Source organism: Xenopus laevis, chromosome 6S (assembly GCF_017654675.1).
Source record: "Xenopus laevis strain J_2021 chromosome 6S, Xenopus_laevis_v10.1, whole genome shotgun sequence".
Classification (NCBI taxonomy): domain Eukaryota; kingdom Metazoa; phylum Chordata; class Amphibia; order Anura; family Pipidae; genus Xenopus; species Xenopus laevis.
In genome coordinates this window covers 16,703,487-16,730,815 of record NC_054382.1, presented here as the reverse complement: position 1 = coordinate 16,730,815, position 27,329 = coordinate 16,703,487, and the positions used below count along the sequence as shown (strand labels likewise).

Below are 27,329 nucleotides of genomic sequence, written 5' to 3'. Positions count from 1 at the left end.
ATTTCAAACCTGTTTCTTTTAGTCTTGAAATTCACAATCACGTCAAGCAGGCAGCAGCCATTTTGTGGGCAATGTTATTAAGTTAAGCGTTTGATCATGCCAAATTATTGTCTATGCACGAGAATGGGGCACATGATGCCCAAGCACTGGCTACACAGTTAGATGCTGTGGAGGAAGGGGGGATGTAAGGAGTGCAGTGAAATTAGGAAGTGCAGAATGGAAGGTAGGGATGCACCGAATCCAGTATTCGGCCTTTTTCAGCAGGATTCAGATTCTACCAAATCCTTGTGCTTCACCAATCTGAATCCTAATTTGCATATGCAAATTAGGGGCAGGAAGAGAAATCATGTGACTTTTCAGTACAAAGCAGGGAATAAAAAAAATGTTTTCCACTTTTTCCTTTTCCTGCCCTTAATTTGCATATGCAAATTAGGATTCAGTTTGGTATTCAGCCATATGTTTCAAGGAGGATTCGGACGAATCATAAATAGTGGATTTGGTGCTGTCACGGCCGGCACCGGATACCAGAAAAAATGCCAAGCACCCTGGTCTCGGCTCGGCTTCACCAGTAGTGTGACCACCGTTGGGCTTCGGGAGGAGCCCTCAGCTTACTTGGGTGCCACCTGGACTTAACGAGGGGTGCAAGGCGAGATGTTCTGGCTGGCAAAGGGGCACGGCTGTTTAGCAGAGTCTTTAGGCCGAAGGTCACGGTACAAAAGGACAAGGCAAGCGGATGGTCAGACAGGCTGGATCGAGGCAAGCGGATAACAGAATCGTCAGGAAGGCAAAGGGTCAAAACCAGGTAATCAATCAGATGGGTTGAGGCAGAATCGGAGTCAAATAACAGGCAGAGGTCAAACCGGAACGTCAAACAGGAGGATTAAGCAGAGTCAAGGTCGGTTTCAGGCAAGGGTCAGGTTCCAGAGATCAGAATAGTCAAACAGGCAGGCAAAGGGTCAAAACAGATAATCAGAAACAAATTCTCACAGAATAGCAACAGCTAAAGCACCAGGAACAAATCCTATCACGGGCAATCTACAATTACAAACTGTCCCTTTAAATACATTCAAAACTCGCGCCGTTGCGCACTGACGTCACACGTCAGCGCGCCTGCGCCTTTAAGACACGGACGGAAGCGGCGCGCGTGCCCTAGGCGCAGAAGATCCCTGCGGGCGTCCCCGCTTGGAGTGCGACGAGCGTCCCCGTTGAACTCCACAACCCCTACCGGGGTAAGTTATTACAGGTGCATCCCCCATGGAAAGTGAAAGTAATAGCCTGCCCCGCCTAGATACCTAGAGGAGGGGCAGGCAATATATGATTGACAGCTGAGAGTTTTAAAAGCATTTATAACCGGTATAGATGTTTTAATAAATAAAATAATTTGGGTTTTTTGTTTAATTTGAAAAGGACTTTTATCATACAGCTTTTTATGTCTGGGTGACAGATCCCCTTTAACCAGCATGCTTCTGATAGGATCTCTGAATGCCCTATCGTTACTGCTTTAGAAAACATCCCACGTTCCATTCAGGCAAAGTTGCCCCTTTAAATAGCACAAAATAGGCAGTTCCCCATCTGTACAGGTTACAAAACCATTTGAAAGCATTACATGTGTCGGTGGAAAGGCTTGAAATCTCAGTATTTTGTTTATTAACCTAGGAAACTAGTGTTGTCCAGCTGTAGCCAAGCCTTCAGCTCCCAGAACCCCCCTGGCGGTTGTTGGAATTGGGGTTAGGCGCGGAGAGCTTGGACTAATATTTCAGCCGCAGGTTGAAGATTCTTTGTTTAAGCTTAGAAATTGGAATTAAAACTTTAAAGGACTCTGTGATTCATAGATGATTTCAACCTGGCTCCCTCGGCACAGGGATAAAGTGAAAAAGTTGGCCGAGCATCTGGCAGGATACGTGTCTCCCTCTCATTTTTCCATTGGCGGAGCCATTTATTCCAGGCAGGAAAATAGGTTTGGAACAGAGTATTTTCGACATCTTTTCATCTCTAGAAGGCTGTTATATGTAGTGTTGGGACACACTGGTTTTTTTTCACCCCCCCCCCATATCAGATTTTATGGGTGTTGGGTAAAAATGGCCCAAAACAATCCAGGCAATACTGGTCCTCCATTACTCTGTTTGCGTTGAATTAATTTAGCAATTAATTATATTCTCTGTGCCTGCTGCTAAGTCAGTCTATGCATTAAAGCAGAAGTAAAACTTAATACGCAAGAAGGGTAGAAATGCTGCACATTATGCTTTGCGAGTCTGTACCAGGCCAAGGCAACCACAACCCTTTAGCAGTAAATAACTGTGTCTCCAAAGATGCCCCAGTAGCTCCCCATCTTCTTTTCTGCTGATTCACTGCACATGCTCTGTGCTGCTGTCACTTACCCGAACTTAAAGGGGAACTATCGCAAAAATTTAAATTTAAGCTTCCTCAAACTGAAGTAAGAAACTTTCGAAATTCAATCAATTAAAAATTCTGTATTGTCTCTGAAATAATCAAGTTTATCTTCACTATTCCTCTCTCAGCATCTGTTTCTCTTCATTCTGTCTTCATTCAGCAGTTGGGTGTCAGATGAATGATCCAATATATCTTATAGGGGGGCTCCTTTCCCAGCAGATGAATTCAAGCTCACTCAAATAACTGATTCCAGTACAAACAAAATAACTGCCTTTTGCACAAATCCTGCATGTAGAGGGACATGATGTCTGTTGATTTGAATAGAGTGAGCTCTAATACATCTTCTAGGCAAAAGGAGCCCCCTATAAGATATATTGGATCATTCATCTGACACCCAACTCCTGAATGAAGAGACACAGATGCTGATAGAGGAATAGTGAAGATGAACGTGATCATTTTCGCCATAGTTCCCCTTTAGGGACCCACTCACTATATGCAGTAAAATATATATAGAATATAAAAGTATTAATATGCAGATAATTAGTAATTCAGATTCTATTTACATAGTAGCTGAGAAATCAGTGCTATTTGCATCAAAATTAATCTGCCCTGTAGCATCCACTTGTATTAGAGGTGCACCTCATTTGCTTCTTGATTATTTCCAATGACCCCTAATCGTAGCTTCTCGACGGCTGCCCAGAGCGCACACTGAGCATGTGCAGTGCCTCTAACGCTCCTAATAAATTCAAGATGGGGAGCATGCGGTGCACAATTTTGATGGTCCAATAGTTCATTATTGATCATTACAGATGGTGAAGCTTTGGCTGCTGCATGAAGTTAATTACATTACATATATTTTATGTAGCATTTCTAGCTATATTTGTACTTAGGATTTAGTTAGCCTTTAATAGCATAGTTCAATAGTAGTTATGGGTGAAAGCAGGGCCGCCATCAGAAATCGCAGGGCCCCATACGACAAAATTTCCTAGGCCCCCTGGGCTGCACTCACCGAAAGCCCCACCTACAGGTCCGCCCTCCCCACTCCACAGGTCCGCCCCCCACCACACAGTAAAAAAAAACAAAAAAAATGGTGGCTAGGGTTCCCACATGTTAATAAAAATAAAAAGATATTGGTGGTCAGGGCCCCCCATAAAAAACATTTGTGGCCAGGCCCCCCCCCCATTAAAAAATATTGGTGGCTAGGACCCCACATGAGAAAAAAAATTGGTGGCCAGGGCCCCCCCACATTTATGAGAAAATTGGTAGCCAGGGCTCCTTAAACGTCCATGCCTTCCCGAAGTCAGCAGCTCTCAGAAAGATGGGGGGCCCGGTTAATCAAGTAAGTGTAGCGTGGCCAGGCCCCCCTTATCCTCGGGGCCCCCTACAACTGTCCCCCCCTGATGGCTGCCCTGGGTGAAAGAAAGACACATGACCATCAAGTATTAGTCCTAACTCAGAATAGAGAAGAGTGAGGCTATGTCAATGGCCAAGCTGTGTGTGTAAGTCCACACAACTGGGCAAGCCACCAGCCTTGACAGATAAAAAGTATTTATAAAGATTGCCACCAAGCTGGGCTTTTCAAAGTCTCTTAACTGGATGTTCAGCTTTTTGGGGGCAAGAACAGACCCATAAATATCCCCTACATATTGGTGAGATGGCTAGAAATGTCCAACTGTTGTCCAATTGGAATGCACAATGATTTTGTCAACCCTTGAGGTGTCACCATATACGTTGCTTGGCTCTCTGCATATTTCTATTAAGTGGTTTGAGAGAATTGCAGAAATGATCATCTTGACAAGAAATGGGCTTTAATGAAAGCCCGCCCCCCCCCCACCCACCAAATAAATGCCTGTGAAAAATGACTGAACCATTGCTTGGTATTACTAGGCAATCGCTTCTTTCAGACATGGGAGTAGTTTTATTGGGCAAAAATAAAACGTACGTATTTGTTTTCAAAATCTCTCACTTTGAACAGCTTGAGAGTAATTGTATGACTATAGTCATTTCAGATCTTTTTATGAAATGTTATTAGTGATCAGTAAATGTGTGTGTTTGTGTGCGCTCACGTACATCATATATTACTGTGGGTATGAGAGCTGTAAAATCAGGAGTGCATGTGCGAATGAGGCTGCAATGATAGGGCAGCATCATACAGGTATGGGACCTGTTATCCAGAATGCTCGAGACCTGGGGTTTTCCAGATAATGGATATTTCTGTAATTTGGATCTTCATACCTAAAGTCCACTAGAAAATATATGACCTGTTATCCAGCAGGCCCGGGACCTGGGTGATCCAGATAAGGAGTCTCCATACCTTAGGTCTATAAAAAAATATTAAATGAACCCAATAGTATTGTTTTGCCTCCAAAAACGATTAATTATATCTTAGTTGGGATGAAGTACAAGCTCCTGTTTTATTATTACAGTGAAGAAGGAAATTGTTTTTAAAAGTTCGAATTGTTTGATTCAAATTGAGGCTATGGGAGACGGCCATCCTGTAATTTGGATCTTTCTGGATAACTGATAATGATTCCAGATAATGAGTCCCATATCTGACTGAGAATCATTTTATTACGTGAACATGACAAGTTGAGCTAATGCAGAGTTTATTTTCAATAAGGATTGGGGGCAGGCAATTAATTTTCGGGTCCTACAGTTACCTGGGCATGTTTTTGGCCTATTATGTTACAATACAGCTCTGCTGATTACAGCCCTGGTATCAAGTAGGGAAGGGAAGCCACTAATTGTTGACACTAATCCTAATGTATTCACATGATCTCATTGTATGTGCTTAAAGCTCTAATGGATTTAGCACCTCATTGTGCCAGTTGTGTTCGCTGACCTGTTTCCGTCTCCTTTCCCACAGTTACCAATTACAACAGTGTGCTTGAAGCAAATTCCGATTCGGATGATGAAGACAAATTGCACATAGTGGAAGAGGAAAGTGTTACAGACGCAGCAGATGGCGAGGGCAGCGTTCCAGAAGATGACTTGCCAACAGACCAAACAGTATTACCAGAAGGCAGCGAGAGCGGAAAGGGGAGCACCAAAACTTGCTGGGAGGATGAAGGTACCCTTTGCCTTTTCCGGTTCTTTCATTGTGTGTCTTCTATAAGACAAATTTGCACTCCTCTCCCAGTGAGGTTTCAGCCACAATATCCCCAATGTCCAAAATGTGAAGGGGCCGGGGTCCAATGGCCAATATCAGCTGTTTGTTGGTGATAGCACAATGGACACAATTCAGAAATTACTCTTGGCCATTGACCCAAGTTTGGGGACAACGTAATACCTGATCAATATTTACCTCTTTTATTGGTGGTTTTTGTGTTTCACTTTACATATACACACATTCTTTTTCAATGCTGCTAAATCCGTTGGCGTTTTATAAATACATATTAATAATAATCTGATTGGGACTTTGTGATGGGTTAATTACCATCAAGCAAGGACCTCATTGGGCCGCTCTACACTTGATATATGTAATAAGATTTGTTTTCCTGCCCCACCGGCTAGTTTGGCGAGGGAATCTGCCTATATATGGTCAAGTTGTACAAGAAGCCTGATAAAATCTTAAAATATATATATGCACTGTGAACCAGACGCTTAATATTGTGGGTGCAGGGTCAAAGCATTATGTATAGTTCAAAAGGACCCGCACTCCAAAATCAGTGAAATACCACTGTTTATTCCTCAAACTTGTGCAGCCAACGTTTCAACTCACAGTAGGGCCTTTATCAAAGTAAAGGCCCTAATGTGGGTCGAAACGTTGTATATATATCACACACACAGGTATGGGATCGGTTATCTGGAAACCCATTATCCAGAAAGTTCTGAATTACGGAATGAACATCTCCCATAGACTCCCATTATAATCAGATAATTTAAATTCTTAAAAATTATTCCCCTTTTCTCTGTAATAGTAAAACAGTACCTTGCACATGCTCCAAATTAAGATATAATTAATCCTCATTGGAAGCAAAACCAGCCTAATGGGTTTATTTAATGTTTATATGATTTTCTAGTAGACTTACTACAGAAAGATGCGTTATCCGGAAAACACCAGGTCCCGAGCATTCTGGATAACAGGTACCATACCTGTATATATATAACTGATTGGCCGAGATGCAATCATAGAAAACTTGAGGGGGAAAATTGTCCTACGCCCACATCGCAAGTCGGAGTCTGAAATTATAGGTTGGGACGGGCATATTGTGCACCCTGTGAAATGTGCTCAAGGCAAATAGAGCGGTTTTATCCCAAAAATGCTGAAATGTGGCCTTTCAACAGACTATAGGAAGCAAATGTGGTCCCCCATGGCTCATTCCCTGCCCTGTTCCATTCTCCTATTTCCTATTTTTATTTTAGGATTATGTTTAAAATGCCTATAGGTCAGCATTGCTTTGCTGTTTCAACTGATTATTAGGTTGGCAAGTTGGCATTACTGCAGAGTCTCCAGAAATCAGAAAATTAACATAAACAACACACTATTGAAGCCTAATGCACTTTCTGTGTTTTCAGTTCAATCAGTTTTTTTTTGTTAAATCAAGGAAAAGGCTTGAGTTCTCTGCTGAAAGTCACAATTACTTATTATTAGCCTTGTGTGTGGTATTGTGGTTTGTGAAGCGAGTGTGCAGAAAGCTCTTCGTTTTACAGTAGGGCCCTTTATGCACAATTAACAGTGGAGGGTCACTTTAACCTGTTAGCCTCCTCCAGGGGTCTTGCTAAAATGAAAGTACAGGGGCTTATTGCTGAGCGATAAGCTGGGTAAATTGGTTGTGCTTTCAGGTGTTGCTTTTGTCTGGTACTACTAAGCCTTAAGGCCAAGAGGAACATGGTATTTTGTATAATATTTTCCGAAATGTTGTGGTCCAGAACCAAGAACTTTAAAAAAAAATTAAACCTCTTAAAGGACAAGGAAAGGCAAAAAAATACAATCCCATTTTTACTTTCTTTAATGAAAAAGAAACCTATCTCCAATATACTTTAATTAAAAAATGTGTGCCGTTTTTATAAGAAACTTGACTGTATGCAGTGAAATTCTTCCTTCGTTTACTGCTGTGGATAGGAATTGTCAGACGGTCCCTAACTGCTGAGCAGGGAAACAATCATACTTATGAACAGCAGGGGGAGCCCCCGCCTTACTTCCCAGCCATGCAGAATTCAAGCAGCTTTGTTTATGACGATCCCTAAGCAGCCCAGACCACACTGAGCATGTGCACAGTCTTAGTCTTGCAAAGATGTTTAACAAAGTTACAAGATGACAGCCCCCTGTGGCCAACTTTGAAAGCATAAATCATTTGTTTGATTAGGCTTGTGGTGCAGTAAGTTCATGTTTATGTTTAGTATACAAAATACAGCATTTCTAGCCTTATTCTATTTTAGACTTTCCTTGTCCTTTAATGTGACTTAACATGGCAATTATTTCTGGCCTTGAACTTGTAAAACATGTTTTAACGTTTTTTGTGGTTTAAATTGCACTGTGTTTACCACTTTGTTGTGTTCAAGGGGCCACTTTTTGCCTCTCCACAGTTGCCTATGCTTACGAGGGAAGGACTTACATTGGTAGTGTAGAAAGAACATAATTCCCGGTTTTCAAAATGGAAATTCTGCCCAAGACAAGGGCTCTCTTGTGTGTTCAGCCATCTTTAATAAATTGGCTGGGACTATTTTGCTTAGTGAAGCCTTAAGCTGGCCATAGACGCAAAGATCCGATCGTACAAATCCTCGATTCGTACGATGTTCGGACCGTGTGTTGAGAGTCCTAATACATTCTATATAGTGCAAAGAGAAACTAAAGATTCTTTTGTCATGAGGTTGAAGTGCAAACCAGGTGAATATTTCATTACAGTCTTGAAACTGGCTGTGTTTTGCATGTGAAGTGGCTCTATATGTAGAGCAGTGATCCCCAACCAGTAACTCGTGAGCAACATGTTGCTCAGTGGCTTCAAAGCAGGTGCTGATTTTTGAATTCCAGGTTTGGAGGAAACTTTTGGTTGCATAAAAACCAGTTTTACGGCCAAATACAGCCTCCTGTAGGCTGCCAGTTCACATAGGGGCTGCCAAATAGCCAATCAAAGCTCTTCGTTGGCATCCTCGGGAACTATTTTCAAGCTTATGTTGCTCCCCAACCCTTCTTGCATATGAATGTGGCTCACGGGGGGAAAAACATTGGGTATCCCTGACGTAGACAGGGTCGGACTGGACGGCGGGACACCGGGAAGAAACCCGGTGGGCCCCCAAACCTCATGGGCCCCTGCCGGGCCAGACCCCCTCTCCTGTTATTGGGGTTGAAAAAAATGTTTGTTTTTTTTCATCGCCGAGCAGCCCATCTGCGCATGCATGCCTAGTTGCGCCGTTTGCGCATGTACATCACGCAGTTTGGGCATGCGCACCGAGTGTTTCCTTCATGCTCAGCACATCACAGTAGCGGGGGGGGCTGAAGGGGGCCCTCGACAGCAGTCCCGGTGGGCCTCGGCCCCCCCCAGTCCAACCCTGGATGTAGAGACTGCAAGCTCTTGAGAGGCAAGGTTTATTTTGTATTGATGCCATTTGCCACTTGTATGCCATTGTATAGCACTACAGGAAAAATTCAGCAATAATATTAGAGGGTTATTTATTAAAGTCCGAATGTTAAAAACTCCAAAATTTTAGTTTTTCTACTATAAAATCTGAATTTTTAGTGTGAAAAAAACCTAATTTTTTTTTTAGATTTATTATACCCAGAGGACAAAAAAGGTCCAAATCCAAAAATCCGCAATCTCAGACCTGCCCAGGTTGTGTATAAGTCAGTGGGAGAGGTCCCTATCGTATTTGGAAGTTTCTGTGGTCTGAGCTGGAAAAAGCTGAAAAAATTGGACGATTTGGGAAAAAACTTGCACGATTTTAACAAGTTTTTCCCCAATCCGATTATATTGAGCTTTTTTAATAATAAATAAGGTCCAATCGTGTATTCTAGATTGGTCTGACTTTTTTAAAATAAAATATCAGAAAAATTCAGATTTTGATTAATAACCCCCTTTATGTTGATCAACAAGAAAGCAGTAAAGAGAGGATGAAATGCTGTCTGACAGTGGAGCAGCAATGAAGAACATGAGAAGGGTCCTAGTATATAAAAGGATCAAAGCATAGTTGTCATGGTTGAAAAAAGGTCCCAATGTCTGTCTATAGTACAGTAACAAAGGGTTGGCTAGAACTTAAAGGGATTCTGTTATGATTTTTATGATGTTTTTTTTATTTCTAAATTACATTGTTTACACTTCAAATAATTCACTCTACAATATAAAATGTCATTCCTGAACCAGCAAGTGTATTTTTTTTAGTTGTAATATTGGTGTGTAGGTTCATCTCAGGTCATTTTGCCTGGTCATGTGCTTTCAGAAAGGGCCAGCACTTTAGGATGGAACTGCTTTCTGGCAGGCTGTTGTTTCTTCTACTCAATTTAACTGAATGTGTCTGTGGGACCTGGATTTTACTATTTTAGTGCTGTTCTTAGATCTACCAGGGAGCTGTTATCTTGTGTTAGGGAGCTGCTATCGGGTTACCTTCCCATTGTTCTGTTAGGCTGCTGGGAGGGAAAGGGAGGGGGTGATATCCCTCCAGCAGTAAAGAGTGACTGAAGTGTATCAGAGCACAATCACATGATTGGGAGCAGCTGGGAAACTGACAATATGTCTAGCCCCATGTTAGATTTCTCAATTAAATATAAAAAAAAAATGATTTGCTCTTTTAAGAAACGGATTTCACTGCAGAATTCTGCTGGAGCAGCAGTATTAACCGATGTTTTTTGACAAAAACATTTTTTTCCCATGGCAGTATCCCTTTAATATTATTTCAGCAAATAGTAAAGCAATGGCGAGGCTTGGGGTAAGGTATCTATCAAAGGTTGCTGGGTCTCCTGGCTTATCAGATGCAATGGCTTCTGCTCTCACACTCCAGTCTCAGACAGGTGCCTCGGGAGTTATTTCAGTTAGACCTGATTAGAGTTGTCGATTAAACCACAAAAATTCCTCCAAGCCAGCGCTATACTCTTGTACAGCTGCCAGTCTAAACAGGGTCCCAGCTTCAAGCACACGCTCCAAAGAGCAGAGTCTTTTTTAGGCCCCTGAAATATATTATTATGGGCCACATAGGGACAGTATTGAGGGGGTCATGGAATATTTTGTAGGAACCTTTTAGTATATGGAGGCTGCTGACTGCATTATAATAAACCTTTGCCGTGTAACAAGAAGGGAAAATTATATCTCTCTAAGGGGCAGCAGTTTAATCAATATTGATTATGCTGATAATGGCTGCTATATTTGCAGTAAATCATGGCAGCCAATCATAAATAAGCTTTCATCAGCATAGTGCACGGCAATAAATGAACAGCCATCTGTGATTGGTTGCCATTGATTACCACACTCTGTGGGCCATTGAGCCCCTCTGAATCAGTAGAACGTGTGCTGATCCAGAGGGGCTTGAAGAAAATTTCAGTTTAAAGGCCGTTGACCAGGAAATGTCGTAGATAAAAACATTAGTACAGGGATGGGATCCATTATCCGGAAACCCATTATCCAGAATGCTCCGAGTTACGAAAAGGCTGTCTCCCATAGGCTCCATTATAATACAATAATCCAAATTTTTAAAAATGATTTCCTTTTTCTCTGTAATAATAAAACAGTACCTTGTTCTTGATCCCAACAAAGGTATAATTAATCCTTATTGGAAGCAGAACCTGTCTATTAGGTTTATTTAATGTTTACATGATTTTCTGGAAGAGTTAAGCCAGGGGTCCCCAACCTTTTTTTACCCGTGAGCCAACACAACATTAAAAAGTCCCTTGCAGTGCCAAATAAGGACTGTGATTGGCCATTGGGTAGCCCCTATGTAGACCGGAAACCTACAGGAGACTCTACTTGACACTATACTTAGTTTTTATGCAATTAAAACTTTCTTCCAAGCCTGGAATTCAAAAATAAGCCCCTGCTTTGTGGCCAGTGAGAGCAACATCCAAGGGGTTGGTGAGCAACATGTTGCTCACGAGCTACTAGTTGGGGATCACTGCGTTAAGGTATGAAGATCCAAATTCCGGAAAGATCCGTTATCCGGAAAAACCCCAGTTCCTGAGCATTCTGGATAATAGGTCCCATACCTGTATAGAAATGGATAGAATGTAAACGATAGTAATATTTGATGTATAACCTACAACTCTTCAGTTGTTGACCAACAACACCAGCATCTCTACTATACCCAACGGTACACAAACATGCACAAAGCTATAGTTCAACAGCAGTTACAGGTTTGACGGGGTTTTCGGGGGACCTTGTACCGTCTCAGCAGCACATATTTGCTTTTGTTTTGCAGAAGGGGCAGACTGCTGTGATGAGATCCTGGGGCCTGAAGCCGAAGCTGATGAACTTGGAGGTACAAGTGCTTATTTATTTGCTTGGTTTTAATCTGGGAGTCATAGGAAGCCTGTTCTGTGCTGAACTGAGTCTGCGAGAGTTGCTTGGCATCTTAGGAATCACAATCAGACTGTCTTTCTGCAGTCTCTGGTGGGATATTAAGCTATGACAGACTGTCTCATTCTAGATGAACCATTGGATCCCATTAAGTCTCCAGAACGCTGTCTATCTGTCATGTAACGGTTTGCTTGATGTATTTCCAATCTACACTTTGCAGTGTATTCCAAATTAGATTCCAAATCTGATTTTATCATGTAAGTCAAGCAAAATGAACTTTAATTACACTGTATAAATTATTTGAATCTTGTTTCCTTCAGTCTGGGAATTAATAATTATAAAAAGCAGGCAGGAGCCATTTTGTGGTCATTGTTATTAAAGGAGAAGTCAACCCCTTCAATGCTAAAATCCCTCCCCTATGTTGCCCCCTCCCTCCCTCCTCCCCCCTGGCCTACCCCCCCCCCCGGGCAAATGCCCCTAAGTTGCTACTTACCCCTCGGCGCAGGTCCTGTCCATGGAGTTCACAGGCGCCATCTTCTCCCGTGCAGTCTTCTTCCTGGTTTGGCGGCGCATGCGCAGTAGGAGTATTTGCCGGTTCAGCTCTACTGCGCATTCGCCTAAAGTCACAAAGATTCCGAAAAAAGAAATCTGAAAACTTTGTGACTTTCGGCACATGCGCAATAGAGCTGAACCGGCAAATACTCCTACTGCGCATTTGCCGGGAAATGCAGGAAGAAGACTGCACGGGAGAAGATGGCGCCTGTGAACTCCATGGACAGGACCTGCGCCGAGGGGTAAGTAGCAACTTAGGGGCATTTGCCCGGGAGGGGGGGAGGTAGGCCAGGGGGAGGAGGGATGGGGGAGGGCTTTTAACGCCGAAGGAGTTTAGTTCTCTTTTAAGACCAGCCTTGCATCATCTCAGAATCTTGTTTGTGCACCAGAATGGGGGACCTGATGTCCATCCCCATGTCCTGGCTACACAATTAAATGGTGAAGAGAGAGGGGGAATGTGGGGAGAGCAGTGACATCTAGGAAGTGCTGAATAGAAAGTGAAAGTAATTGCTTGCCCTACCTCTATGCCTAAGGCATACAGGATGGGTAGGTAATAGTTGATTGACAGCTAATAATTTTAATTGCGTTTACAACCGCTATGAATGCTTAAATAAAAAAAAATAAAAAAAATTTGGATTTGAATGTTTAGTTTGAAAAGGACTTTTATTATACAGATTTTAATGTCTGGGTGACAGGTCCACTTTAAATCCATGGGGAGGCAGCAGGGGGGTAGCGTTTTGGGGCAATTTTCTGCAAAGCACCTTGTGTGTGTGCCAGCATCTTAAAGGAAAACTTTACCCCCAAAATTAATATCTAAGTAACAGTATATTATTATGAAAATGGTTTATTTACATGAAGCAGGGTTTTACACCTGATCTGTTTTGTGAAATATCTTTTTATAGAGACCTACATTGTTCAGGGGGTATAGTTTTCCTTACTGACTCCCTAGGCCTGAATCTCAGGATTTTGGTCACCGAATGTGCCATTTTTGGCCATGCACATTTTGATTGGCAGATTGTGCTTCAATCAATAGGATCAGTATGCTTCATGTTTTTATATGATTGCAGATGTATCCTAAAGATTTAATTTCTGTACTGTGTTCATTGTCAGGGATTAACTTGTACTTGTGTCTGTGTCCTGGTGCCCTGGGCATTCAAATATCATTGTTTGGTTTAGACATTAGGGACAGATTTATCAAGGGTCGAATTTTGACGTAATGGGAGTTTTTTTGAACTCTCATAACTTAAAAATAAAAAAATGTAAAAATCGAAATTTATTTTAAAAAAAAAATCAAAGTTTTTAACTTCGGGTGAATCGGCTGTATTCAAATCATTGGAATTGAAGTTTTATTTGCCCCAAAAAACTGAGATTTTTTCAAAGTCCGCCAAATGACGCCAGGTTCTAGGAGGTCCCCCGTAGGCTAAAACAGCAATTCGTAAGGTTTTAGAAGGCGAATGGTTGAAGTTGAAGTTTTAAAGAGACACTACATGATAAATTTTACATTCACATACATGATAATATTCACATTTTTTCAAATTCAAATCTAATTTTGGCCTATTGGATAGTTGGAGTACACAAAAATAGATTGAAATTCATATTTTTATAATAAATTTGCCCCTAGGATTCTAATTAGTCTTGCAATTAGTCTTTATCTTATGTGGGAGATGAGTAGAGAAATCATGCGTGTAATAAATATAAATATATATATATATATATATATATATATATATACTGTATATGTGTGTATATACATATATGTGTGTATATATATATATATATATATATATATATATATATATATATATATATATATATATATAGAATCTTAATTTTAAAGTTAAAGACGAAGAATGCAATTCAGACCTAGAAAATGACCAAAACAATTAGAATTCTAAACTTGCAATTAGTCTTTATTTTACATGGGAGATATTTATCACTTATCACTTATTTATCACTTATTTTTAAAGTTAAAGATGAAGAATGCGATTCAGACCTAGAAAATGAACAAAACCATGATCCCAATGTTGAAGAATTCCTACAGCAAAGCGACACTGCAGTCATCTATCCGGAAGCGCCAGACGATGAGCAGAGGCAAGGAACACCAGAGGCTGTTGGTCAAGACGAAAATGGTGAGCAAACGTTTATACGTTTATATGTCACATCCCTCTGTATACATATGTAATGGGACTAACATCTTGCTTCCCTCCTCTGATAGGAACACCAGACGCATTCTCCCAGCTCCTCACCTGCCCCTATTGCGAAAGGGGATACAAGCGCTTCACATCCTTGAAGGAACATATTAAATACCGCCATGAAAAAAATGAGGACAATTTCAGTTGCTCAATGTGCAGTTACACCTTCGCTTATAGAACCCAGCTTGATCGCCACATGACCTCTCATAAATCAGGAAAAGATCAGGTAAGTGAGAAAAATTAAATGGTATTGTGCATTATGTTGCTCCAGTAATGGGTAGATTGTTAGACTGCATGTGGTTTCCTAACTAAAATGAAATGTAGGAATCTTAAGGGGAAAATGGCTGTTGCTTATCTCTAGATGGGGCAGGATTATCAATTAGGGGGTTTAGGAATATGAGCCTGAAGTTGCTACAAACTGTTAGAAAAAAGTCAATATGCCAAGAGGGCTGCAACTAGGGGTAGGCAGAGTAGCCTAGAGCGCAAAAGCTGGGAGGCGCCAGGCATATATCTCCTCTATCACCTAGCCCATGTTGGATTCCCTCTCTCCGACGTTCTGTTCTATATGCCAGTGTATTTGCGCATGCATCAATTCACGCATGTGCGCCGCGAGCACCAATTTGCGCATGAGTGCGATCAGCCGATGCTGCAACTGCCCAGGTTGCCTAGGGTGCCTGGCCCGGCTTTGTTGCTAATGTATTTGAAATGACTGAAATATAAAATTTGAATTCAAATTACAAAAGTACTGAGCAGGTTTAATTTTATATGTGACTTTAGACCCCCCTCCCCATAATGGCATTGGAGGGAAGGGGCTATATGGAGACCATAACAGATATAAGTTGGTCATCATTAATTTATGTCATATGTCCCGTCATTAGATAAGGGCCTCACCCCTCCTCCGTTGTGGTGACTTCCCTTCTATAATAAGCGGATCCCTCCCTGATATGTCCGCATCGAGGTGGGTGATATCGGGCTGATCCATTCGTGGGCCCTAGGGCCCAACAATTGGGTCATAATGGAGGGTAACAGGCGGTCGGATCAACGAACAGATGCGGCCGCAATCCAACGAGATTTTTGGTCCTGTCCGATCAACATCTGGCCGACTTCCAGCCGTATATCGATCGTGGAAGCCCGTCGGAGGGCCCGTGTATGGCCACCTTAGGACATAAATAAGGGTCTCCAAAAGGTAAAGTTGTTGTTCACCACATTAAGGTAGTGGCCCAGGTGCACCGCCCTGAGCCCTCAGCGCAGGGAGCGGCTAAACCAAAAAATATGGTAGAGCAGGCACTCAAATGAAGGCAATCTTCCACCAAGTAGTTGAAGCAAAGTAAAAAGGTTTATGGTGTCCACAGCCTTACGCGTTTCGTGTTACAAACACTTAAGGTGGCCATAGACTCAAAGATCCGCTCGTTTGGCGACATTGCCAAACGAGCGGATCTTTCCCCGATATGCCACTAAACGGTATGGCTATATCGGGGGTAATTCGAACGTTCGGCCGTATGGCCGAACAATCAAATTACGATGCGCCAAGGGGCTCCGACGGGTCGGTCGGTTAAAAATCCAACCTTCCCGATCGATATCGTGGGCAGATATCGATCGGGAAGACCCGTCGGAAGCCCCCATACAAGGGCAGATAAGCTGTCAAATCGGTCCAAACAACCGATATCGGCAGCTTTATCTGCCCGTGTATGGCCACCTTTAGTCATAGGTTATATTTTTCGAACCCTCCATTCTTACTCCAGTTCATCTTGGTAGGAAATTTTTATTCAAATGTTTTTTTAACCCTTTCAGAGACATGTGACGCAGTCTGGAGGCAACCGTAAATTTAAATGCCCTGAATGTGGAAAAGCTTTTAAATACAAACACCATCTAAAAGAACACTTACGAATTCACAGTGGTAAGTTCTCTGTACTTCTGTTCATACGCATGTCTGATGAATGGATGAGTTCTGTGAACTCTTTTGCTTTTGTTTCTTATGGACCCTGTATTACGGTTATTATATAACTGTATAATTACTTCCCCTCTTCTCCATTTTCTCTAGCTCCTGTGTAGATGATACTAACTTTGCTGCCAATCTCAATGTTGCCCAAGCAACTATTCTGTATGCAAAAGGCTGGCCACAGCTTTCCATATCTCCTCCCATAGCCCTCCTGCAATGTTTATCATTAGAAGGAGCCAGAAAGAGGAGAGGCCCAATGGCCAAGCAAGTTTGCCCTGATGATTATAGGCATAGCTAGCTTTAACTGTTCAGTAATGAAATACTTCAGACATAACTTAAGAATATATAATATAATCATAATATTTATGGCCCTTTAAAAGAAATTGTAAATGTATTTTTCATGGCAAAGTAGCATAAGCATAAGACATTCTGAATGATAAGTTTAAAGGGATACTGTCATGGGAAAATTTTTTCAAAATGAATCAGTTAATAGTGCTGCTCCAGCAGAATTCTGCACTGAAATCCATTTCTCAAAAGAGAATTTTGAAATCTGACATGGGGCTAGACATTTTGTCAATTTCCCAGCTGCCCCTGGTCATGTGACTTGTGCCTGCACTTTAGGAGAGAAATGCTTTCTGGCAGGCTGCTGTTTTCCCTTCTCAATATAACTGAATGTGTCTCAGTGAGACATGGGTTTTTACTATTCAGTGTTGTGCTTAGATCTACCAGGCAGCTGTTATCTTGTGTTAGGGAGCTGTTATCTGGTTACCTTCCCATTGTTCTTTTGTTTGGCTGCTGGGGGGGAAAAGGGAGGGGTGATATCATTCCAACTTGCAGTACAGCAGTAAAGAGTGATTGAAGTTTATCAGAGCACAAGTCACATGATTTGGGGCCGCTGGGAAATTGACAATATGTCTAGCCCCATGTCTCTTTTGAGAAATGGATTTCAGTGCAGAATTCTGCTGGAGCAGCACTATTAACTGATTCATTTTGAAAAAAAATGTTTTTCCCATGACAGTATCCCTTTAAGATAAATTTACATTTGCGTTTTTCTCTTACAGGAGAGAAGCCATACGAGTGCTCAAACTGCAAGAAGCGATTTTCTCATTCTGGTTCCTACAGTTCCCACATAAGCAGTAAGAAGTGTATTAGTGTTGCGCCTGTGAATGGGCGCGTGCGTTCAGGGCTGAAGACTCCCCAGTGCTCCTCCCCTTCCCTTTCTGCTTCTCCTGGAAGTCCCGCTCGACCACAGATCCGTCAGAAGATAGAAAACAAGCCTTTGCAAGAGCAGCTTCCAGTTAACCAAATTAAAACCGAACCTGTGGATTATGAAATTAAGCCTATCGTGGTGGCGTCAGGAATCAACTGTTCAGCCCCTCTGCAAAATGGGGTGTTTACTAGTGGTAGCCTTTTGCAGGCAACTAATTCTCCTCAGGGTGTGGTACAAGCTGTTGTTCTGCCAACTATGGGTCTGGTATCCCCCATAAGTATCAACCTTAGCGACATTCAAAATGTTCTTAAGATGGCAGTTGATGGGAACATAATAAGGCAAGTGTTGGAAAATAATCATGCCAGTCTTGCATCCAAAGAACAAGGGACTCTCACCTCCGCCACAATACAACAAGCTGGCCATTCTGTTATTTCAGCTATTAGTCTTCCTTTGGTTGATCAAGATGGTACAACCAAGATCATCATTAATTACAGCTTAGAGCAACCCACTCAGCTTCCCGTTGTTGCTCAAAATTTAAAAAAAGAAGTGACTGCTCCTGCAGAAGTCTGCAAAACGGAGAAGTTGCCTGAAGATCTCACCATCAAAACTGAAAAAGATACTAAGTTTACAGACAAAAGCACTTGTTTACTTGGTGCCGATCATCCGGGAGACACAAATGCACTTCAAGAACCCAAGCACTATGATCCGAAAAAGAACAGTCTACTTCCAGAGAGTAGCAAAGCTGAAGTGATCAAATCCGAGCCATCTTCTGCCAACTCTGAAGATGGCAATCTTACTCCAAGCCAACCGCCGTTAAAGAATCTCTTATCTCTTCTGAAAGCTTACTATGCTTTAAATGCTCAGCCGAGTGCTGAGGAACTGTCTAAAATTGCTGATTCAGTAAACTTACCACTAGATGTGGTAAAAAAATGGTTTGAAAAAATGCAGAGCGGAGAAATACCTGTGGACTCATCTCAGCCTTCATCTCCGAAACCCAGCCAAAACAGTGTTACAGAGAACAGTGTTAAATCTAAAACTGAAAGTGGATTAAATGATGGCACAAGCGTTCCGCTGAAATCCCCTAAGCAAGAAGCGGAGGAACCATTAGCAGTTAATGGTTCAGAAAGTGGCACCGCTTCTCCTACACCACTAAACCTCTCTTCTTTAGAAAATTCGGATGGTGCGGCCTGCACTGATGGAACCCCAGACGGGGAGCAACAGGCTGAGCCTCTTGATCTATCCTTACCAAAGCCACAGGGGAATGTGCCAGAGCGACCTTCCATTACTAGTGTTTACCAGAGCAGTTCGTATTCTGTTCAAGAAGAACCCTTGAATTTGTCTTGTGTTAAAAAAGAGCCAATGCAAGTGGACAATGCCGCAAAAGCAGAGACAACTCTAATTATTAACCCAAGTGCCAATCCAATAAATATTGCTATTCCTACAGTCACTGCCCAGTTACCTACAATTGTTGCCATTGCCGATCAGAACGGTGTTCCATGTTTAAGAGCTCTAGCTGCCAATAAGCAAACTATCTTGATTCCCCAAGTGACGTACACTTACTCAACCACTGCTAGTCCTGCAGTGCCAGAACCGCAAGTCAAAAACATCCAGCCTAATGGAAATCAGGTAATGCACCTTCTCTTTGCATCAAGATATTGAGCCCCTTTTCCAGCAGAATGTTGCTTATGCAGGGGTTCCTGGGTTAGCATAGACATACAGTAGCTGTAAAGATGATATAAACACTTGGGTAATGGTTCCTGGTATGATGACTGCTATTTAGGTCCTTGTTCAGCTGGTCATGCCCCCAGTGATGTCCTATCATGCCGTCTTGAAGTCCATGCCTCCTGGGTTCTTGTACACAAAAGTGGGGGATAAGGAACTTGTAGCCCACCTACCAGTAAGAACATGACTGCTTGGGTACTCGGGTTGCACTTTTTACAAGTTATTAGATTTGTCATCACCAAGTAGGGATGCACCGAATCCACTATTTTGTATTCGACCGAACCCCCTTTGCAATAGATTTGGCCGAATACCGAACCGAATCCGAACCCTAATTTTCATATGCAAATTAGGGGTGGGAAGAGGAAAACATTTTTTACTTCCTTGTTTTCTGACAAAAAGTCATGCGATTTCCCTCCCCAATTTGCATATGCAAATTAGGATTTGGTTCGGGCGGACAGAAGGATTCGGCCAAATCCTGCTGAAAAAGGCCGAAACCTGGCCGAATCCCGAACCGAATCCTGGATTCGGTGCATCCCTATCACCTAGTCTATAAACTGATAAAACAACCAAAAAGGCCCATATTTTGAACCTAAAAGGTTGTTATGGATGTGGCAGTAATGGCGGCATTATCTGCAAATACCTGCAAATTTCATAAGAATTTAGATCCACAGTCACGGGTAAAATTTATAGCCAATTGTAACTACAGGAGTGATTTATCTAATAACTTGTAAAAAGTGCAACAAACAATATATAGGTTGTACAATGCGGTCTGCAAAAGAGCGAATTAGGGAACATGGTGATCAAATGAGCAATATTAAATATTGTAACTAGTGACAGATTTGAAATATTTTTCAGTACAAGTAATAGAACAGATAAAACAGGCATTAGAGGAGGAGTTATTCTGACTTTGTTAAACAAAAGAGAAGTTTTTGGATATTCTATTTGGAGACACGTTTACTGCTGGGATTGAATTTTATATTTGACGTGACTTATTTTATTTAAAGTAATCTGTATTTATTATAAGTGAGAGACAAACTTATCTTTATACTATATTGTTTTAACTTTACCCCTGAACATGGGTTATTTGTAACTAGTTAAGTCAAACGGTTTTATAGTCAAATGGGCTGGTCTGAAACACCATGACGAGGTATTGGTGTAACAATGACCTAGCTCCGATATGATTGGTCTTAATCATTTGGGAGGGTTTATTTGGAAATAGATGGAGAGAGGTGTTTTGGTCTTTAAGATTGCCTATGACTGTGTAAGCATGAAACGCGTTGGGGGAAATGCTATGTATTATAATATGATACAATAAATTACTTTTTCATCAGCATGAATTTAGAGTATAAATCTTTTTATCAGAACTCTTCTCTAAATAAAGTTTTGATCATGACTTCTGAGGGCATAAATGTGTTTAGAAATATAACTTCCCCTTTAAACCAAACAAGAGCGCTGATTATATTACTCTCTTAGTCCTTATTTCATTCCAAAAGAAAACAGCATTTACTAGCGGTGCTGGAGGGAGACCACAGACTAGGCTAATTGTGGAAAGGTACTTTAATGGCACAGTGGGTGTATTGTCCTTCGGTGCCATCCAGTGGAAAACAGAGGCAGACAAAGCACCCCTGCCCACCAGCCACTGTTCCTTGGTGTTTTCCATTTAAAGGGATACTGTCATGGGAAAAATGTTTTTTCTTCAAAACGCATCCGTTAATAGTGCCGTTCCAGCAGAATTCTGCACTGAAATCCGTTTCTCAAAAGAGCAAACAGATTTTTTATATTTAATTTTAAAAATGACATGGGACTAGACATATTGTCAGTTTCCTAGTTGCCTCCAGTCATGTGACTTGTGCTCTGATAAACTTCAGTCACTCGTTACTGCTGTACTGCAGTTGGAGTGATATCAACCCCTCCCTTTCCCCCCCCAGCAGCCTAACAACAGAACAATGGGAAGGTAACCAGATAACAGCTCCCTAACACAAGATAACAGCTGCCTGGTAGATCTAAGAACAACACACAATAGTAAAATCCCGGTCCCACTGAGACACATTCAGTTACATTGAGTAGGAGAAACAACAGCCTGCCAGAAAGCAGTTCCATCCTGAAGTGCTGGCTCTTTCTGAAAACACATGACCAGGCAAAATGACCTGAGATGCACCTACACACTAATATTACAACTAAAATAAATACACTTGCTGGTTCAGGAATGAAATTTTATATTGTAGAGTGAATATTCACCTTTAGCTCTATAGGCAAGTATCACTAGCAACACTCTCTGGAGAATACTGCTCCATATGGATACTGAGGATACAGACCAGATAGAGTGTAGCAGGCTGAAACATTGATTCATTAGTCAAACACCTTGGCATATATATAGGTTTCTGTGTAATCAAAAATGGTGAGTGTTAATTGGGTTACTCTGGGAAAGTAAAAGGTGGTAAATGGTAAAATCAAATTGTCAGAGGAAGAGGAGAAGTGTTTTGATGCTTTGCCAGATACTGTAGGGAGACAGTTAACCCCTTTTTATGTCTTGTTTACAGTCAGTTTGTCTGTCTTTACAAAAAGGCCTTTGTCTTGTTCCAGGATGAACGGCAGGATACAAGTTCAGAAGGAGTGTCCAATGTAGAAGATCAAAATGACTCTGATTCCACCCCACCCAAAAAGAAGCTGAAAAAAACAGAGAATGGACTCTATGCCTGTGACCTCTGCGACAAAATCTTCCAGAAAAGCAGCTCGCTGCTAAGACATAAGTATGAACACACAGGTACGTATCTATATGGTTATTATTTGTCCTAGTATATGCGCGATATATCTGAAGCTAACTGAAGCCATCTAACCTCCCGACATTTATTTGCTGACTCGTGTTTAGTACATGGCAGTACATCATCATCATCTCTGCTCATCTGCCTCCCATTTCAATTTAGTAAGTAGTTACCAATTTAGTAAGTAGTTATTGGGTTGTCCAGAACAGCAAAGTCGCATGGAAATTTGATTTATGTGATTCTGATTTGTTTTAATGATCTATAAATAGGATGGTCCAATTATGGCTCTTCCCAGACCAGATGACTCCTTCTGGAAGGCTTTAGGAGAGCATAAATGCTAATTAAATTCTATGAACTAATACTGTCCATCTTCTTCAGTCTTCAGCTTTAGAATAAACCCCGGTGGTGTCTTTTTTTCCCCCATAAATCCTGCCTAAATCCATCAACCTTTATTGGATGTCTCCCATCTACTACCTGAACACCCTATGCGTTCCAACTGTAGGAATGCATCAATATCACTAAAAGAAATGATTTTATAGTGTAATAATATATAATATAATATTTTCCCTGCAGTTCTAGAACAGTTGTTGGCCTTTACATACAGTATATTCATATAAAACCAAACTCTGCTGAGCATGATGGCTGGATACAGTGTTATTTGGGATGAATATATATATGAATATCTACTTTATTGTTGTATATTGTTGGAACTATGGTTAAATTGCCGATATAACCTTGCTGTAAGCTACAGGAGGCCCTTACCAAAGTTTCTAAGATAAAGGTGGCCACACACGCAGAGATACTATCTTTTGGCGATTTCACCAAACGCGCGGATCTCTCCTCAATATGCCCACATTAAGGTGGAAGATATTGGGCTGATCCAATCATGGGCCCTAGGGCTCAACGATAGGATCATAATGCAGGCAATACGGGCGGTTGGTTTGCAGGACCGCATCAAAGAACAGATTCGAACGGGATTTTAAACCCCGCCCAATCGATATCTGGCTGAAAGTCCCATCGGAGGGTCTGTCGGCAGGTTTTATCGGCCCGGTTATGGTCAGCTTTAGGGAGGCTTGAACTAAGAAAGTCTAACAACTACTGATCTATATTGTATCTAATCGCATTCTCATGACTATTTAGAGTTCCCTCAAGCTGTGTTTTCTTCTGTTGCAGGTAAGAGGCCACACGAATGTGGAATCTGTGCAAAGGCATTTAAACACAAACACCATTTAATTGAGCATATGCGCCTACATTCTGGAGAAAAGCCCTATCAATGTGACAAATGTGGGAAGCGGTTTTCACACTCCGGCTCCTACTCTCAGCACATGAACCATCGCTACTCTTACTGCAAGAAGGAAGCTGAGGAACGAGACGGCATGGAGCAGGAAGAGTCTGCTCAGGAGAACCTTAGCAACGAGCATGTGGATTCCCAGGTATCTCCATCTCAGATAGACTCTGATGAGCAAGAGAGTATTACCCGGGAGGAAGACAGTGAGAAGGAAGAGGAGGATGAAAAAGATGCAGATGATGGACAGGAAGAAAAGGAACGTGTTGGAGATGGGGACGTGGAAGAGGGAGAAGCAGAACCATTGGCAGGTACTTTGAAAGATGAAGAATGTGCAGCTGAAGACAAATGTTTGGAGGAAGAGGTCACAGAAGAGAATGTATCGGATGAAGACCTCACTCAGCCGTAGCAGAACTCATTCTATTTTCCCGAAGAGGAAAATTCTTTTTGAAGTTATAATGAAGTTTATTCTATAATATACCTGCTTTTTCTCTGAAACACAGTAGCTTAAATACTGTGATTTCTGTTTCACTACTGTGTTAAAAAAAACAAAAAAAACAAAATCCAGGTGTGCCTGAATCTCAAACTTAGACATTTTTCACAGCAATTTTAAAATGTAGGAAACAAGTTTGTTACATGCAACGTCAAAGATATATATATATAAATAATGACTTGTAAGTTAAGAAAAAAAAAAAAGGAAAAAAATTCAGGTTTTAAGGAACCTAGTCATTCTGCTCATACACATATCTGGAAACCTTTATTTTATCAGTATTACGTTTCATTTATTGTGTTGGTTAGTTTGTACATTTGGGAGAAAATTTTATCTGTTTTTTTTTTTTTTTTACTGTTCAAACATTTTACTAAAGTCCGCTTCAGTATTTTATTTTATAAAAAAAAAAAAAAAAATGTGAGTATAACTGCACTACAGAATTCCTTTTACAAATAATGCATATTCGTATTTTAAATGGAACCACTGCCTTTGTACTCCCACCGAGAGGTGCACGGGCAGAGGATAGTGTTTGCAAATTATCATTTACAGCAGAATTTTTTTTTTTAGCCTTAAGACAAAAGTGTTGGGGGTGGGGGAAGATTTTGGGGAGGGGGTAAAGGGTGTGTTTTTATTGATGTGGTTAAATTGATGTATTAGAGTTTTTTGATTGCAGGGAATAACCCAGTTTGATGGGCTTTCAGTTGCCTACAGAGGTTGGTCTTGAACTCCAAGCTTTGCTGGAAGTTCTAGACTATCTTGAAGGCCCCAAACCTGGACTTACCCATTTATACTGGGACAACAAAAAAAGAAAAGAGCAGTTCATAACTGCTTGAACGTGTAGAATATGAAGGATATGAAGCTATGTATCTCCTTTTGGCCTTATGCAAGACCTCTGTGCTGTTAGTGCCATTTTCAGTATTCGAAAAGGCTTACGTTTGCCTGCGTTTTACTCTTGAGGGTGCCCACCGGGTGTGCAATGCATGACAATCCCTTCTGGCACTCTAAGGGTTCATGGGGGGTCTATAATAACTAGCATTTGTGGCCTGATAATATTTTTTAAAAAAAAAGTAACTATATTTCCAAACTTTTATTTTGTATATAAAATCTGTTCTTCTGTGTTAATGTTGCTTTTTGTGTTTTGATGGGAAACTGAAGCTCTTCAGCACATGCATTCTTCTTTCTTGCACAATTTTTCCCCCATACCTCCCTATTGTCTGCCACTGTCCAGGGTATGGGTGGAGCTAACTATCAGGTGGGAGGGGTTTGGAGCAGAGCAGGGATGTTATTATTGGACAGATATGGATTAATGACAATAGCCTGTACCAATAGGAATGTTGGGAGGTATTCTTTCTTGGAATATATTCAGTCTTGCCAATGTTTTCTCCATAAAATGCTAATTATTATGGACCTCGTTTATTAACGGTGTTAGCTAAGATTACCTATCAGTATTATTTGACATTTTTATTTAGTTTAGACCGTGCAACGTTTGTTTTTTTTTTTGTACTGTATGTCTTCAAAACCCGGCAGTATTAATACCTACCCCCTTCCTTCTTACTGACGTACCCTTTTAGTTTTAGAAAACTTTTATATTTATGTGTCTTATTTTTATATTTCTTTATTTATTACACAGTCTCTAGTGTATAAAACTGTAGTTTGTATTAATACAATAATATATTTTAGTATGAAATTTTGGAAAGTTGATAAGATTTAAAAAAAAAGTTAAAAAAAAATCGTAGAGATCCAAACGGCGCTCTCTCTCGCATTGAGATTTGATTTCACAGCGTTACGTTGACATTTTTACTTGCCTTGGACTGTAGAAGAGGTAACTTGAGACAGGAACGTATGTATTAGATTCACCGTTGCTGCAGACATCTTGCTCGCTTATCTGGTTTTTTAATAGTAAAAACAGAAAAAAAAAACTCCCAACATTTTGGAATTTACTATGGGGCGGCGTCGTTGCTCTGCAGTTGGTTTCAGGACGCCACATGCACCCCAATGGGAATGGTCTCTAGCAAAGCCAAATTAGAAATCTGCATTTTACAATACAGTATTGGGAATTTGGGAACAATGTTTAACATTTTTGTGCCAATTTGTTCCAGTATTCATGTTTTTGTTTTGTTTTTTTATTCTATTTGGGGGGCGGGGCATGGAAAAGTAAACAAAACATAATGTTTTTATGTTCATTGTTATATCATCGTCATTTTCTAGTTTTTTACCAAGCTCCCTATCTCACAATAAAATGCATCAACCAGTCATTACATGTGTGACTTTGTGTGTGGTGTCTCTGATCTTTTGTACTGACCTCAGGTTGGTTTGGGTGAACTTTGGATAACAGCGTTTCTTAAAGGAGAAGGAATGGTTAAAACTAAGTAAGCGATATCAGAAAGGTCTATATAAATACACCAGTAAACCCTCAAAGTAATACTGCTCTGAGTCCTCTGTCAAAAGAAAGACCACATTTCTTTCCTTCTATTGTGTACACATGGATATCAGACTTCCTGTTTTTATGCTCAAGCCCTAGCCCTCCAGGGCTAGGGCTTGAGCATGCTCAGTTCGCTCCTCTCTTCCCCTCCTTGCTGTAATCTGAGCCCAGAGCTATAAGTGAGCAGGGAGAGACTAAGGCAGGAAGTGATGTCACACCAAGCTAACATGGCATCTGTTATCCTAAACAGAGAGCTTCTACAGCTTTTTACTCAGGTATGGTAAAACATTCTACAGAATAAATATAGCTTTCTAGTTTGACTATTGCAGCTAATCTATTGGCAATAAAATGCCTCCGTAGCTTTCCTTCTCCTTTAAAAACTATCTAAACCAAACACTGTAATGATCTAAACTTACTCAAGGTGCTTCTCTGAGCACTTTTTAGCAATTTACATTCATTTTCTGTTTTTAGGGGTTACTGAGATATTTGCATTTTTAAACTGCTAACACCAAGGTTTTATCTTAATGAGAATCAGCAATATTAGGACTAACCGAATCCAGGAAGTGCATAGACAGGGTTATTGGGCCTTCAAAAAGAGCCGTGGAGCTTGAGAGTCTGCCTAGCAGTATAAAACTGTCTAAAACCTCTAATATATAATATAATGGTAAAAAATACTGTAAATTGGAAAAATGCTCAGATTACCACTCTGAGTAGATTCACATCAAATGGATTTCTTTGTGGCTTAGAACCTTATGTCAGTGGTCAGTCATTGCTGACCCTCATTGGCTGTTAAATTACAAGTTGACAACTACTTAATTTAAAAGTTTGTGTTAATCATTTTAACCATCACTTCTGAAGACAAGTTTTATGCAGGATGTTGCTACTTTGCGTGATTTGAATAGACTGAAAAACAAGGTTCAATGT

At 41.0% G+C, this 27,329-nt stretch overlaps 1 protein-coding gene across 3 annotated transcripts in view; it reads left to right on the top strand.

The window, feature by feature from the left end:
* zeb1.S (zinc finger E-box binding homeobox 1 S homeolog) overlaps window positions 1-26,236 on the top strand; it is an 80,085-nt gene extending 53,849 nt beyond the window's left edge. For 2 of the 3 annotated variants that reach the window (XM_041567223.1, XM_041567224.1), the window contains exons 2-9: window positions 5,258-5,461; window positions 11,734-11,793; window positions 14,351-14,512; window positions 14,599-14,801; window positions 16,367-16,472; window positions 17,576-19,350; window positions 22,030-22,210; window positions 23,382-26,236. In XM_041567223.1, the coding sequence (XP_041423157.1) occupies window positions 5,258-5,461; window positions 11,734-11,793; window positions 14,351-14,512; window positions 14,599-14,801; window positions 16,367-16,472; window positions 17,576-19,350; window positions 22,030-22,210; window positions 23,382-23,902 (3,212 nt within the window). In that variant the 3' untranslated portion in view covers window positions 23,903-26,236. Of the gene's footprint in view, window positions 1-5,257; window positions 5,462-11,733; window positions 11,800-14,350; window positions 14,513-14,598; window positions 14,802-16,366; window positions 16,473-17,575; window positions 19,351-22,029; window positions 22,211-23,381 lie in introns of all 3 variants that reach the window. The other variant, NM_001095710.2, reaches the window with a different exon arrangement.
* Window positions 26,237-27,329: the final 1,093 nt, after the last annotated feature.